The sequence below is a fragment of the Dermacentor silvarum genome, chromosome 4 (assembly GCF_013339745.2).
Source record: "Dermacentor silvarum isolate Dsil-2018 chromosome 4, BIME_Dsil_1.4, whole genome shotgun sequence".
Taxonomy (NCBI): Eukaryota; Metazoa; Arthropoda; class Arachnida; order Ixodida; family Ixodidae; genus Dermacentor; species Dermacentor silvarum.
The window spans coordinates 44,123,483-44,138,283 of record NC_051157.2 but is presented as its reverse complement, the minus strand read 5'-3'; the positions used below and the strand labels follow the sequence as shown (position 1 = coordinate 44,138,283).

General features: G+C 45.0%; 1 protein-coding gene across 3 annotated transcripts in view; it reads left to right on the top strand.

Moving 5' to 3' along the window:
* Window positions 1-1,266: 1,266 nt before the first annotated feature.
* Window positions 1,267-14,801, top strand: part of LOC119449908 (zinc finger protein 143) — a 312,907-nt gene continuing 299,372 nt past the window's right edge. For 2 of the 3 annotated variants that reach the window (XR_007466363.1, XM_037713190.2), the window contains exons 1-7: window positions 1,542-1,731; window positions 2,374-2,469; window positions 4,987-5,103; window positions 7,340-7,496; window positions 11,110-11,237; window positions 11,622-11,672; window positions 12,125-12,235. Coding sequence is in view for 2 of the 3 variants with exons in the window: in XM_037713190.2 (XP_037569118.1) it covers window positions 2,389-2,469; window positions 4,987-5,103; window positions 7,340-7,496; window positions 11,110-11,237; window positions 11,622-11,672; window positions 12,125-12,235 (645 nt within the window). In the remaining variant the exon portion in view is untranslated. Of the gene's footprint in view, window positions 1,511-1,541; window positions 1,732-2,373; window positions 2,470-4,986; window positions 5,104-7,339; window positions 7,497-11,109; window positions 11,238-11,621; window positions 11,673-12,124; window positions 12,236-14,801 lie in introns of those variants that run through there. The other variant, XM_037713191.2, reaches the window with a different exon arrangement.

Below are 14,801 nucleotides of genomic sequence, written 5' to 3'. Positions count from 1 at the left end.
AATTGAATTGAATAGTTAGCACGAAGCATAGATTTTCTTATTGCAAGAAACCCTGCCAAGACGCACAATTTTTTTTTATAAACCATATTTTATTTCCTTTATAAATTTATTTACGACATTACCTTACAGTCGCTGTTTTGGATCGTCATCTAGTAGAAAAATTGTCTCCTTTAAGCGCCGTAAGATCTCCACTTCCTTGCGGATGATTCGCCAACATGAACTTATGCACTTATCTGGACCAAGCTTACCGGGCGGAATTTATCAGAGGTTTGGTTTGGTGCCCATACGTATAGCACAACCCAATGCCCACTACGGGGGATTGGCCATAAATCGGGCTGTAGTGGGTAGAAAAAGGAATACTTAAATAGGAGTTTCTTTTTTAAGAATGAGATATTAAATGAATTCTAATCGGTAATGTGAATTTTCATGCTATATTATTTTAAAAATTGAAGTTAATATTTTTTTTTCTTGTTGTGGAAATTAAACAAATTCAGAGCAGGAGAAGGACGACTCGGCTTTTCTTCCTCCTTTACCTATCCGGACTGATCTCTACTAAAATAACTCTTTAGCAATTCTTACTACTAGATTAATTCAGTTTTTCTCAACTTCACATTTGGACTACCCCATTATAGTAGGCCTCACGCTGTCCTTGAAGAAAACAAGAGGAAGTTCAGCCATAAGCGGAAAGTTTTCATTTTCCCGATCTTCATCGCATCATGTGGGCATGTCCCCTGATAAGGACCAGAAAACCCGCTAGCTTATTGCCTCCCCGTTTCATCACTACCCTAAAGCAGTGGGCGAGTGCACTGCCCAGCTCAGGCCTGGATCTCCAACTCCGGGTCGTCCAGATGGCCGAAGACGCCGCCAAAGCGCAAGGCCTGGCCGCCGCCTGAGGAAGAAGAGGACGGGCCCTCCCACTCCCCTCCTCCCTAAACTCCATCTCGGACAAAATAAAGTTTATACTACTACTACTTTCCAGAAAGGGGGGGGGGGGGGACTGAATTAATTATATATATTTATGACCTCTGCATGCAAGTGGTGATGTTTCCATCCGGAATAAATGTTGTAAGTCATTAGAAGAGCTTTTTTTTTTTTTTTTTTTTTTTTGCGATAGCAATGATATGGACACTCCAGCGCATTTCTGCCGTCGTCGTCACCATTTTGTCACCGGAAAATCTCACGCACGAAGGCACCGGCAGCTCGTCTGCGACGTCGTACTTACGAAATCGTAAGTGAAATCGCAACATGTGAAACGGGAAACTGCTGGCACCGTTCGCAAGCCCGGCTGTCGTTCAGCAGCAGTTCTATCAGCCAAGTTAAAAGAAATGGTCGACGCCAGCACTGTAGGCTTTTCATTCCTTAAGTTCACTGAAACCACTGAAATATGATCTGCTTTTCGTTATCCGACAAAGGTGGAGTCACAAAATTGCAGTTTTGTCAGCGCCTGGCCACACTGATGAGGGCGCCTCCGGTCGCCATATTCTTTTCGCTGTGCATGGTGGGCAGGCAGGTGAGTTCCCAGTGTTCAATTTTTTACCCAAGATTCTTCGAGTGTCTTCGGATGCTGTGTTTCATTGGTGACGACCGCGCAGCGTGTTCGAGCCGACAAATGTGGTCAATTTTTGGCAGAAAATCACCGATAATGGCTATTTTTATGATCGCAAATGCTCGAAATGTACTGCGAGGTCGCCATTTGCCGAAACGGGATGCCGTCACGTCGTTCTTTAAATGGTAAAAAGATGCCCGACAAGTTGCTAGCCTTGCTTGTTTTGCAACACTCGTGTTGGAGGTGCGCCATGGCGTTCAGGGAGGCACTACGCAGTTCCGAAACTGCAATTTTATATTCGGCACCGTAGTTTGGAAGCACTCGGTCAATGTCAGACGCATACCTTTGACAGCTGTGCCTCGCCACAGGTTATGCAGCCTTCACGGCCGACTCACTACCCGCCCATCCTGTTCCTGCCAGCCGCGTCTTGGGAATTACGCATCTTCTCTGATTTAGTTCGAGTGCCTTATTAGTTCGTATCGACGACATGGAAAGCGGTGTTGCGTGCGATACACTGGGATAACAAAAATAGTCTATGAAAACGATCTTGGAACGCGAATCCTTTATCCTGTGAGAAGGCTGTTTTCCATTGTTGTAGCGCAGGCGCAAAACACATGTGCACCGCTCGTTGCAGTGCATATCATTACGTTCAATGCCCACAATACACAAACTGTCATCTGCATGTTTTGCAACCGTACTGACCAGAGAAGCCATGCGCTTGTTTTCTGCCTGTGCCTCTTTGGTTTAGTAGACAACTTGGGTCTTTTAATAAATATATTGAACGGACACTTTGTATGTCTCTTTACTTACGTAAGTACGTCATGCAGGTCTAGCAGCTTCGAATGGATGATCAAGAGAGCAATGAAGGAGCCAGTAATGTTCAGGAAGTCGTCAGCCTCCTGCTTACTCCAAACGTGACCTTGGTAGGCAAGACATCTGTTCTGACAGCGCATTTATTTACTTTTGTAGCTTGTTGACTTGTTTTTATGTCTAAGTGATGAGTATTTCTTAATTCTAAATGTTTTACCAGTGTTTCACAAGCATCCATTGCAAAACCATTGATGCTCCCACAAGTTTCAAGGCACGCTTTTGAGTAACCTTTCTTTCTCTTCGATACATGTTTTCTTAAATTTCAAGCTACAGCCAAAAAATAATTTCAGCTGCCAAGATTTCGTTCTAGAATCTATTAAGTAATTAAGCATTGGCTGCTGTCTTATTCAGTTCTTAGAGAATGTGAGAAGTTGATTTCGCCATAAACTTTTTTTCTTTTAATTTATGTACATCATTGAAGTGAACACAAAATGCTGTAGATGCCCTGTAGGTACCTTGCTTGCCCCATTTTTGTTGGTGCTCTTCCAAGCACTTCTCTGGCAATATCTGTAGATGCCTCCGAATTCATCAAACCTTAGATTTCCACATACTGCAGTTTATGAGTAGAGTTTAATGGCACAAGGGCCATGCATGACCGAAGAGCACCTAACATGTACTGCAGTTGAGAGCCACTATGTTAAATCGTGCCCATTACATCACAGAGAAAATCTGTAGTCTCGGGAGCAAACATTTAGGGACATCAGCTAACATTGAATATTTCTTCAAGCACAGCCATGCAATGTGGAGTTATTGCAGTGTATTGCATTGGTCGAACAAGCACAAGTGGGCTGTGCAACTTGATTTTGGTCTTCATGCCTTGGCTGTGAGAAAAAAAAATTTCCCGCCATTTTGCTCTTTTGCTTGTAGCTGTACACTGCAAGTGTACATTACATTACTTGTAAAGCAGTTTCACTGATATCTGAAGCATTTAAATGAAGATATTGTAGAAAATCGGGTAGCTCTGGCAAAAATTTTTGGCCAGTTGGTAGTAGTTCTCGTGTTTGTCAGATCCCACAATTGTATAGCAGCATTGTTTGTTTTTAAAGTTGAGTTGGATGGGCTGATGTAATTGGATGTTAGCTGGCTGATGTAGTGTGCTACAGTGCAACTCACCCACGTAGTGCTGGGCTGCATTTCGTAGTGCTGATATCGGATGTGCATTCTTCGACAACTACCCAGAAACCATTTTATAAACTGGTTATCTAACAAATTAACTAGGGGTGTACAAATATTCGGACATGAAATAAGTTGTGTTTGGTGTTCAATTCAAGCATTCACTGCACAAATATTAATTTATCTTCTAATATAAGGGATATATAGAGATTCCAACACTTACAGGAGTCTCCAGGAAGAGAGACCAGTGGATCTGGGGAGTGTTCCAAAAGATTTTGCTGCAGGAGAGCCACAGCTACTGCACAGAGAAACCAGTTCCCAGGCAAATGAATATGGCAGATAAATTCTGCTTAAAAATTCCAGTCATTCAATAAATATATAACTTCAGCTTAAGTTCCAGGCATTCAAGAATTATGTTTCGCTTTTAGGCAGCCTATGAATTGGTTGTCTCGATTTAGGCTAAGCTATTTTTTTATTTGATTTTTTATTTGGCCAGCCTCGTCATGTCTCCATCTCGAAACAGTGTGTGATACTGTAGCATCACTCTTGTCTCCTTCCATGAACACAACATTCTGCTTGTGTCTGCTGTTCAGCTGTTCCTTAGTTTCATTGCTGCCATTCTCATGGTTCACTGGGTAAACGAAAGCAGTTCTAATTTTTCTCTCTCCTCAATTAACAAAATTATGTGCATGTATCAAATAATGTAAGTAAGGTTATTAAAGTAGCAGCACTGGAAAAACTGAAGGACCAACTAGCCCATTCACTCGTGCTAATTAAGCCTTTTTTTTTACTCTCATATGGACTTTATGAAAACTTTAGAACTCACTCTTTTTTTTTGTGTGTACGTGTGTGTGAGAAAATATTTTGTATTTGATTCAGTATTCAAAGGTCGTTTTTCTCTAATAGTTGTATTCAATTTGATTTGGAAATTCTTCAGTTCGAACGTTCCTTAATTTAACTTCTTCTCGACATGTCAATTTAACCTCTTCCAAGTCATGTTTAAGGCATGACGAGCTCAATTTTTAATAGCATATCAGATGAGGTCGACAGTCACGGTTGACAAGGGATGTATAGACGAATTGCTATGTCATGCACTAGGAGAATAAACTTGGTGTGATGTAACAATTTCGTATAAAGAAAAGCGGGACAAAAAAGGGATGACGGCTACATTTCACTCTCTGCATGAATCTCTCTTACAACCTCTGCCTTACCTGCAGTGCTCTGATCACTCGACCTTCGCTATATGTATGCGCATGCACACAGACATGCATGCGCACATTAACAGGAAAGCAAGCAGATGAAAGAGTACTGGTCTACTCCTTGTGGGGCAACCTGCTTAGGGTCTGTCTGATGTAGACACTTGTACAGTGTTATGAAATTGTTGGAAATTAATTAGCCACCATGGGGGCAGTTAGGTGGGCAGCTACAGTGTCACTCACTGTGCTTTTGTTTCTCAGGATGAAGATGTCACGGTGGCAGCAGCAGACGTAGAAGAAGATACGTCTAACCAAGACTTATGTGACCCTGGAGGGGCCGAGGTTGCCTCGGCCGTAGCTACTCTTGGTCTCTCACAGGTCAGTGGCTCCAATTGAAGTGTTTTCATCTTTTTTATTTATTTATTTGAAGTCTTCGTGGGAAAAATTTGCCGTGTCTACAAGGAGTGAAAAAACTGTCATCTTCTAATTGCTCTAAGCATACTATATCAAACCACATGAGTTATGTGTGTCGTGATGCATTTCCGTGGGACTCGGCAAATCTTGAAAAGGAATGGTTATTGAAGAGTGCCACTAGCGAATGTTTCACGGTATGATGAATGGAGTGCATACAAGCTTTCCGGCAGTGTGCCACTTGTTCAAGTAGATGTTGAAATGGTCTATCGTAGAGCACTGCACAGGTCGGCCTTTCTGGTACATGTTGGGCCCGGTAGTTTAAAACCTCGCTCGTACCTGGCGAGGGCATAAAAAAGTTTGGACCCGTCCTGGCTCTGTTCGGCTCGTTAGCCCTTCAATCTAAATGAAGCATAGTCCACTTTTTGTTATTGGTAAATATACCATTCGCACAGAAATTCTTTGCTAAATACATATTTGTGTCAGGTTTTCCACTGGAATTGCTGATAAATAAGCAGGGAAAAGGAAACAAAATTTTACATCCTGTGTTCATTACGGTCTCATGTGTTACTCAGTGATATTAATGCTTGTACTACATTGCCAAGTAGTTGTTCAGCAATATACGGTGGAACCTCATGGATACGATCTTCACGGGAACCGGGAAAGAAACTGTGTCATCCGTAAATCGTATCATCCGTCTTATCCAACCAAATCGTATTATAGGGAAAAGGGGAAAAAAACTTATCCCGAAAAACGTATTACACAGAATCATATCAGCGAGGTTCCACTCTATATAGCAAAGACGTGACTACTCTTGCACACACCACTAGCCATTTCATCTAGCTCGAATCTCAAACAACCGTTGCAATATGCAATGCTAAAATTAGAGCAAATAAAATTGTGTGTTGTTTGGTGCCCATGAAACCATGATAAATCAAACTCATTGTCATTTTGTTCCAACTCTGTGATGTCTTGCCACTTTTGATATTTGTCCTTCGCCACCAATCCCCCCACCCGGCTCATGTGCTTCCCCTTGTTGTTCGGCGGGGTTGCTGTCACTGAATGAACAGTGCTCAGTGTTTCAAACGCGATACTTGGAATGCGTGTATGTGAACCCTTCTTAGCGCCACCGGTGGCCACTAGGGACACTTAGTTGATGCATTTTTGTATCACATGAAAGCAAGAGCCTTTGTGATGCATTGCGACTGACCTGGGCCTGTCATGGGTCCAGCTGAAGCCCCACGTCATAATTTGCTAAAACCAGCCCGCAGGCCGTGCCAGGCCCTGGATTTTGAGTAAGCTCGCGCCATTGCAGTGCTCTATTCTATCGTCTCCGTTGGCTACGTCTCTAAATGTGCTAATCAGCTCATTAATAGTCATGTTCATGGTGAGTGCTATTGTTTGCAACACCATCATCTGCCTTGTTGAATACCAATTCTCCCCGAATTTTGTATTATATTACTATGTTCTGTGTATAATATGAAAGCGGGTTGAAAAATTACCATTTTGAAAGCAACTGCCAGATCTGTGTCAGATAAAGCTTCACATCAAAGCTGCCATTTTGATCCTGTTTTATGAATGATGCCATATGTTAGTCTCATGAGTGCCGTAGTTATGTTTCCTTTTTTTTTAAGCATAAAAAAAAAATTACACCATCTTCCCGTAGGGGAACCCTGAGTAGTATGCGAAGCAGCCATGGGGTCGACTCAAGGTAGTTTTATGAGCTGTATAAACTTGGACATGCAGCAGCACCAGCAACGCGCAGAACTGTTGTCGACGCCGTCGGCGTTTTGCCCGCGTTCGCACCGAACGTGCGCGCGCGGCGTTGCTGACTGTTGCCGGTGCCTCTGGGGCGCCTACCGTCGCGTCTCTAACCTAAGCTGCTCTCGCATTATCGCGCGCGGAGCCGCTGGTGTTGCCATTCGTTGCGCAATCTGGAGAGGAGAGGAGCATCGGAGAGAAGAGGAGGAATGTCGAGAGGAGAGGAGGGGGAGGAGGATGCGCATGAATGCCGAGAGGAGAGGAGATGAGACAAGGAGAGGAGGGGGAGGAGGATGTGCATGCGCAGTAGGGGTGTGTACGCACGGCGGTTGGATGGATGGAGGGAGGTAGGGAGTGACATAGCCCCGAGCATGAGATGCTTCGTATCTAAAAATCCCCTTCAGATATGAAGTTCTTGAAATTTCTCTTGTACGTGCCATAGGAAGTTGACCCATGTGGCCTTGGAGTCAAACTAGAAGATGGCTCAACAGCATTTCTCCAAGGCTTGGATCCCAAGCTTCTAGGTGGAACCACACATGCCATCACCCTGGAGGATGGCTCCACAGCTTACATACAAGCTGGACCAAGAGGAGCCATAGGTTTGTTCTTTCTCAGGCACCAACTGTTTTTTTTTTTTTTTTTTGTGGGGGGGGGGGGGGGGGGGGTGGTACACCTTTGTCATTCTAAGGTTACATGGAAGGGACTTACAAACATTGCTATCTGCACATGACACGGATTATTGTTACGAGAAGAAAGAATAAACAACTGTTAACTGTTAATCATTGAACCTATCCTACCTGACCGTAAACCTTCTCCACAGTCGTATGTGCTGCTGTTCATGACGGAATCGTCTTTAACCCTTTAACTTCCAAATTAATTGTGGAAAAACATCCCAAATTTTCAAATGGCTTTAATGTTGTCATAATTTTTGCTATGTCATTCTGATTCTGAAAATGTGTGACTTTGTTTGGTTTCTGGTTAGAATTAACACAAAAATCTTTTTTAAAAGAAAGAAGACAAAAGTTGCTCTTGAGGGCAGCTTTCCCTCAATGCAAACTGCAACTCGTCTTTGGCAGTGGGAGCAGCACAACAACAGGCTGAATGAGTGTGACTTGTCATTGGCAATATTGGTACAACCTCCCATGGCAAGTGCAGTTCAGGATTGAGGGTTAATGGGCCGCTCACCAGGACTGGGCTCTGTAAACACACAAGCGCAGGTGTAGATCTTGTGGTGGCAATCGTTTCTGCAAACTATCAAGTGACTGCACTGTGCGAAAACGCCTGAAATTCCAAACAAGCTTGCGCACCCTTCCTCTCGAGGGAGCCCCAACCCAATTCCAGGTCACACACACAGATGTCTCTACATAAAACACGCTGCTTGTAACTTCACCAATTATGGCACGTGTCCCAGGTAAATTGCCCAATGCACAGTGTGCAATACATTCACTGGGAGTGCACCACACAGCAAGAGGAGTAAAAAATCACATCATCTCACCCTACGGGCAACCATGGTGGGATGCGAAAGCATCGCGGGGGGGTGCGCATCGAGTTTCCGTTTCGTTTCACTTGGCAACACAACCCAATGAAAGTTAGAGTGAGAGAATGTATTGAGAAGAGAGGAGACTGTTGGGGTACGGGGTTGTTGCGTCTTTATTTAGAGATCAAACCAAGGGGAACTGCGTCTGTTTGCATGCCACACCGGTTTTACGGTCGATCGTCAAGTGACATTGCGTGGTTCTATGGGTACCCACGCCGCGTCAACTTCGTAACCCAGACGGCTGGCCTCGCTCACTGCGTGGGTCGATCGAAGGCGAGCGAGCTTCCCTGTCGCGGGACTGTTGAAGTGCAGCCACAGTCGCCTGGGGATCGGAACGTTCACGACTTGCCGCTTGATTCCGTACTGCCCGTTGCCGTGCGTTAGTCGACGAATGCTCGTGAACGGGAGTCGCGGTGCGATGATCCGTTCGACCGGGTTCAGCGCGGGGAGGTGCTCAGGTTACAGCGGGTATCGGTTGCCGTTGCTCACGCTCATCACCGGAACTTTTCCCGACGTTAGAGCCTCCTTGCACGCGGAACACACCACGAACTGCAGGAAGTTGCCGGTGTTGTTGCTGAACTGGCGTCGAAGCACGCCGATGACCGCGATACGCTGACGTTCGTTCTGGACGCTCCGGACCTTGCTGAGGTTGTTGTCGAACCAAAGCCGGTTGCACACGTTGCAGCTGTGCCCGAAGCTCCGATCGAGGAAGTCGCGCTTGAACCGCGCGTCAGCACCGTCGAAGCCTGGGTGTTGTAATGGCCTCGAACATGTTGCTGCTCTGGCCGCAGACTCGCGTTGCCTCGTCGCTTCGGGATAGGGAGCTGCCGCTCGACGCTGCCGTTGCGCTTCGACTTTCCGAGCCCGGAGTTCGGGGTTGGCTTGATAATGCTGACGTTCCACTTCGGCGTGCCGAGCCCGTGTTGCTTCCGTAGAAGTTTCCTGCCGACGTTGACGTTTACGTTCGGCTTCCCTGGCCCGAAGTTCGGGGTCCGCTTGCCGACAGCTGATGTTTACGTTCGGCTTCCCGAGCCTTCCTCTGCTCCACGGCGGTGGCGCTGCCGCTGCAACTAGCGCCGACATTGACGTTGTTCATGGCGTTTCGCGCATCGTTGCACAGAGAGAGAATGACGGAAGCACAGCGAACGCGCGCTTTATACTGCGACGCAACACTTGCGCCGCCTACCGGCGTACTCTTAGAGAGAGAGGGAGAGAGTGAAAGAGAGAGTTATATGCACTGATTTGCTACGCTGCACCTGTGGCGGAGAGGGGCAGAGGGGAGGAGGAGAGCGCACACCTGCGTAGGAGAGGAGAATGAGGGAGAGTTGCGCATGCGCAGTATGGGTGCGGACACCGCAGAACGGACACTGCCCCAAGCATAAGATGCTCTCGCATCTAAAGAAAGAGTGAGAGAGGAATTGTGACATAAACATGACTAATCCCTCGGCTCCTATGCATGAGAAGGCAGGGAAAGAATGTCGCTTACGGGGCCTAGTCGAGGCAGAAGGAGAGTGTGTCTACGTTGGCAGGGAAGCTCGCCTCCTGGTAGCATGACAATACGGAATTTCAATTTCTCCCATATCCTCTAATTGTGAATACATTTGAAAAATTCTTCCAGTTAGATGCTCCCTAGACGGTGCCCTACAACTTCCAGTGTATAACCAAGGGACGTATTCTGGGACGATCACTTTCAATGTTACTGTCGACTCGGCCACCAGGCGCACGCTGATTGGCTGGTTGAGCATTACGTCGCGTGAAGGTGACACCGAAAGTGGTAGTCCGAGAATATGTTCTCAAAATTTGCAATGTGGCCTGGTGAGGGGCCCTTTAACAGTTTCAACATGCTAGGATACTGCCTGCAGCCTTTCTTCAGTTTTTTAACTACTAGAAACACGCAAATGGCACTGTCAAAAAACTAAGAAACTGTAGTAAACCAACAACATGGTTTTATTACAGCTTCTGACCCGGTATACACCAAAGCCATGCAACACACCATGCTCTGAATGGAATCTTCATTCTTGATAATCCTGTAATGATGCCATCCTGAACATAATGAATATCAAAGAAGACAAGCTGTAAAGCTCACTACCTGCTGTAGTGGCTCAGTTGCTTAGGCATTGCGTTGCTGAGGACAAGGTCACGGGTGCTATACTCTGTCGTGGCAGCTGGGTTTCGATGGGGGAGGAATGCAAAAATGCTCGTTGAAATCAGAGTTTGACGGAATTCCGTCTGGTTGAAAGAGGCATGACGAAAAAAGGGAACACTTTTTTTTTTTTTTGATAAATGTAAAGATGCTTCTGCCCCCACACGGGAGTCGAAAATATTTTTCGGTCAGTGTTCCCTTCTTTTGTCAAAAACACTTATTTTAGGTGCACATTAAAGCACCCCAGATGATCACATTTCGTCTGGAGCCCACCACTACGGCATCCCTCATAACACATTGTGTACCTTCAAGACGTTGAACTGCACAATTTAATTTTGCCGAGCTCACGAAAGGAGGTAAGGCGTAGAACTTGGCATTGAGCTCCTCAAATGTATGCACCGAATGAGATGAGGAGTCAGTGGTGCATTGCTTTTTCTCATTCAAAATTCTGCCTTACAACAAGTAGTGTGCTTTTTTCTCATGGCACCTATTGTGAACAGCCACAATTTTTAATTGCATCTTCTTCCTCTAGAGGGCCTCCAGGCTGTGACCTTAGAAGACGGCACAACTGCCTACATCTCCACTACGACAACTGCCGAGCAGTTGTTTGGCTCTGATGTGTCGGAGGCTACGCTTGGGTTAGAAAGCATTGCTGCTCAGGTAGGTCCTGCTTTTACTCTTTTTCTTTATTTGCATTTCCGCATTCAACGTACATTTCATGATAAACATGTCAGTGGACTGTTGCTGAACATATGCATGTAGCATTCTTGTGGCTTTATGCAGCAATAATCGGTTAACATACTGTCTCTGTTATGTGTTTCTGTAAAAAAAAGATTTAATTTTAGGTGATAGTTGCAGGCGTTGCAATCAGTTACCTTTTCAGTTAGAGTGGACTAAAATATTCCACAAGCAATTTCAGCTAGAATAATTGCTCACATATGACATGAAGCTATCTCTGCAATAGGTTTTAGGTGAGAATATTATGATGACTTTACTTTTCCATAAGGAAACTGGTTTCTCTTAGAAGAGCATTGACTTTTTCAGGCTTCGGGCGACAACATTCAAGAAGAAGACACTGGTGCAAGATCTACAAATGTGAGTTCAGTTCTTGTTAGCAAGCAATACATGGGCTACAATAATGTGCATTAGCTGAAATATTCCTGAAGTGTGAGTAGTGTAGCCTCTGCACTCATCATAGAAGAGGCACACAAAACAAAGTACTTCCTAAATGATTATCAGCTTTTCTACAACACAGTCTGCCAATGCAGTGGCAGTACAGTCAGCCTTAGTGCCGCAAGGTACATAGATAAGGTATTAGCCGCGGAAGATGTTGATTTGTCTCGCACGGTAGCCTTATGGGCAGCTGCCAAGAGCTAACATACTCACACTTTGCACTTTCCTCTTTGTTTGATAATCGACGACATTTAATTGACCAAAAGTACAATGTTTAAAAGCAACCTAGCAATTCGGAAAATAGTCTATTGTGGTGCATCTTTTGATCATGTATTATCTTATACACGTCTGCATTCTCTTTTTCTCCTTCGCAGCTTGTTCACATTACAAATGGGGGCTCCAGCAGTGGGACGCCGGGTGAAAAAGCATTTATGTGTGCTTATGAAGGCTGTGGCAAAATGTACACAACACCCCATCACCTCAAGGTATGCATTTAGCTGTTTTTCTTAACGGGACTCTGAAACTATTACCATGGCTGTTTTAAAATGCAATGAATCACTAGTGAAGTACCTCGTGGATTTTATGGAAGAGTGAAGCTCAAATACATTGCTTAACACCATGAAATTTTAACAGCGGAGCTGTTTAAGCTTTTGGTTGTGTCACGTAGTGCGAACAAAACCTGCTCCTGGCGATGACGTCACCGCGCGTTGCCTAGCAACCGCCTCGTGGAGCGGCATGTGCTTTGCCTCCTCTCTGTGCCGTGCACATGTTGCCTTGACATGGGATGTTAAAGAGAGGAAAGGAGAGCATGCGCGTGGCACGTGCAATGCTCGGGAGATGAGAAAGAGAAAATGCGAGCGAGAGAGAAAGAAATTCTAGCAGCACCAACGAGGCAACGCGCAGAGCTGCTGCCGACGCTGTCTGCACTTCCCCGTTTCCCCGTGTTCGCGTCGAACACACGCGGTGTCCGTGACTGCAGCCGGCTGCTCGGCAGGTTTCGACAAGCCACGCCCCGGCAAGTGTGGAGGCGAAGCTTGGCCGTGACGTCACCGGGGAGATAAAGCTCAGAGCCGCCGCGACGGCAGCACAACTCTCGTTGACTCTGTGGCGAGTACATGTAGCCTTGACATGGGACGACCAAAGAAGATCCGGACACCCGAAGAAGAAGCCACTCATCATCAAGCGAGAATCTGCGTGTTGGCGGCGAGCCGATTCGGAATACCGTGCCTAGCAGCACTTAGAATTTCCTAGCAAAATTTAGCCAGGCCTAGTAAAACCGGGAAGAAGCTAGGTCGATCACTAGCTTTGCTGTTTACTCCAGCCTTGCACCACTAGTGCAAGCTGCCCACATTTAAAAAAAAAAATTCAGTTTCCTACATCTTACCGTATTATAAGTCATGGCAATGCAAGCTTTGCTTATGTTGTAATACTATGGTAATCATGGCTGTGGACTTCTTAAGGCATCATAGCAAGTTTCTCTCGGCAAAACGAGCACAGCGCTGAAGACAGGAACACAGAAAGAAATACACACGCAACATTTTCTTCTTTCTTTGTCTGCGAACCGCCAAACGTCTGTAATTGGATATCTGAGATAGCATCGGATGCCGGAGCAAGACCTCCTGGGTCTTCCACGGCATATATCTAACACATAGTACATATGGTCTCTGCATCACCAATAAACATTGATATGATTCAGCAACGTTGGAAAGATTGAGGAAGCAGTAAAAAATGGCCGCAGCATGAAATCAGGGAGAAGAAAACTTTGCCTAGGACAGGGCAAGATGTATGCAGTGAAAGATAAGCACAGTAATGTCATCAGCAATTTTGATGATACAGTAAAAGCAACAGCAGAATTCTATACTGACCTTTTGTAGAGTACTCAGAGCAGCTGCGCTACTTTCATTCGAAGTATTGATGAACAGGATACAGAGGCTCCTTCTATAACTAGCAATGAATTTAGAAGGGCCTTGCAAGACATGACCCGGGGAAAAGCAGTAGGAGAAGATGGAATAACAGTCGATTTAATCGAAGATAGAGGAAATGCGATGCTTGAAAAGCTTGCGGTTCTTTATATGCAATGCCTCATGACTTCAAGTGTACCAGAGAGCTGGAAGAATGCCAACATTATACTAATCCATAAGAAAGGAGACATTAAAGAATTACAGGCCCATTAGCTTGCTTTCACTATTGTATAAAATATTCACCAAGATAATTTGCAATAGAATCAGGGCAACACTTTAGTCAACCAAGAGAACAGGCTGGCTTCAGGAAGGGATATTCTACGATGGATCATATCCATGTCATCAATCAGGTAATTGAGAAATCTGTGGAGAGCAATCAACCTATCTCTCTCTGTATGGCTTTCATAGATTATGAAAAGGCATAAATGAGTATCTTGGGAAATTTCTACAAAGATTCAACAGTTCTCTTGGTTCTCCACAAAGAAACTAGAAAATTACCTATTAAGAAATGGGTCAGGCAAAGAGATACAATCTCTCCAATGTTATTCACTGCATGCTCAGAAGAAGTATTCTAGCTATTAGACTGGTAAGGCGTAGGAGTGAGTATCAATGACGAATATCTCAGCAGCCTTCGTTTTGCAGATGAGATTGTCCTGTTCAGCAACAATGGAGATGAATTGCAACAAAGGATTAAGGACGTTAACCGAGAAAGTGTAAGAGTAAGGTTGAAGATTAGCATGCAGAAGACCAAGTTAATGTTTAATAGCCTGGCAAGGGAACAAAAATTCATGATCGCCAATGAGCTTCTAGAGTCTGTACAGGAGTACGTTCATCTAGGTCAATTACTCACAGGGGACCCTGATCATGAGAAAGAAATTTACAGAATAAATATGGGTTGGAGTGCATACGGCAGGCGTTACCAAATACTGACTGGGAGCTTACCACTGTAGTTGAGTGCACAATCATTGTATTCTACCAGTGCTAACATATGGGGCAGAAACTTGGGCGTTAACAAAGGAACTTGAGCACAAGTTAAGCACTGCGCAAAGAGCGATGGAACAAAAAATGTTAGGCGTATCGTTAAGAGACG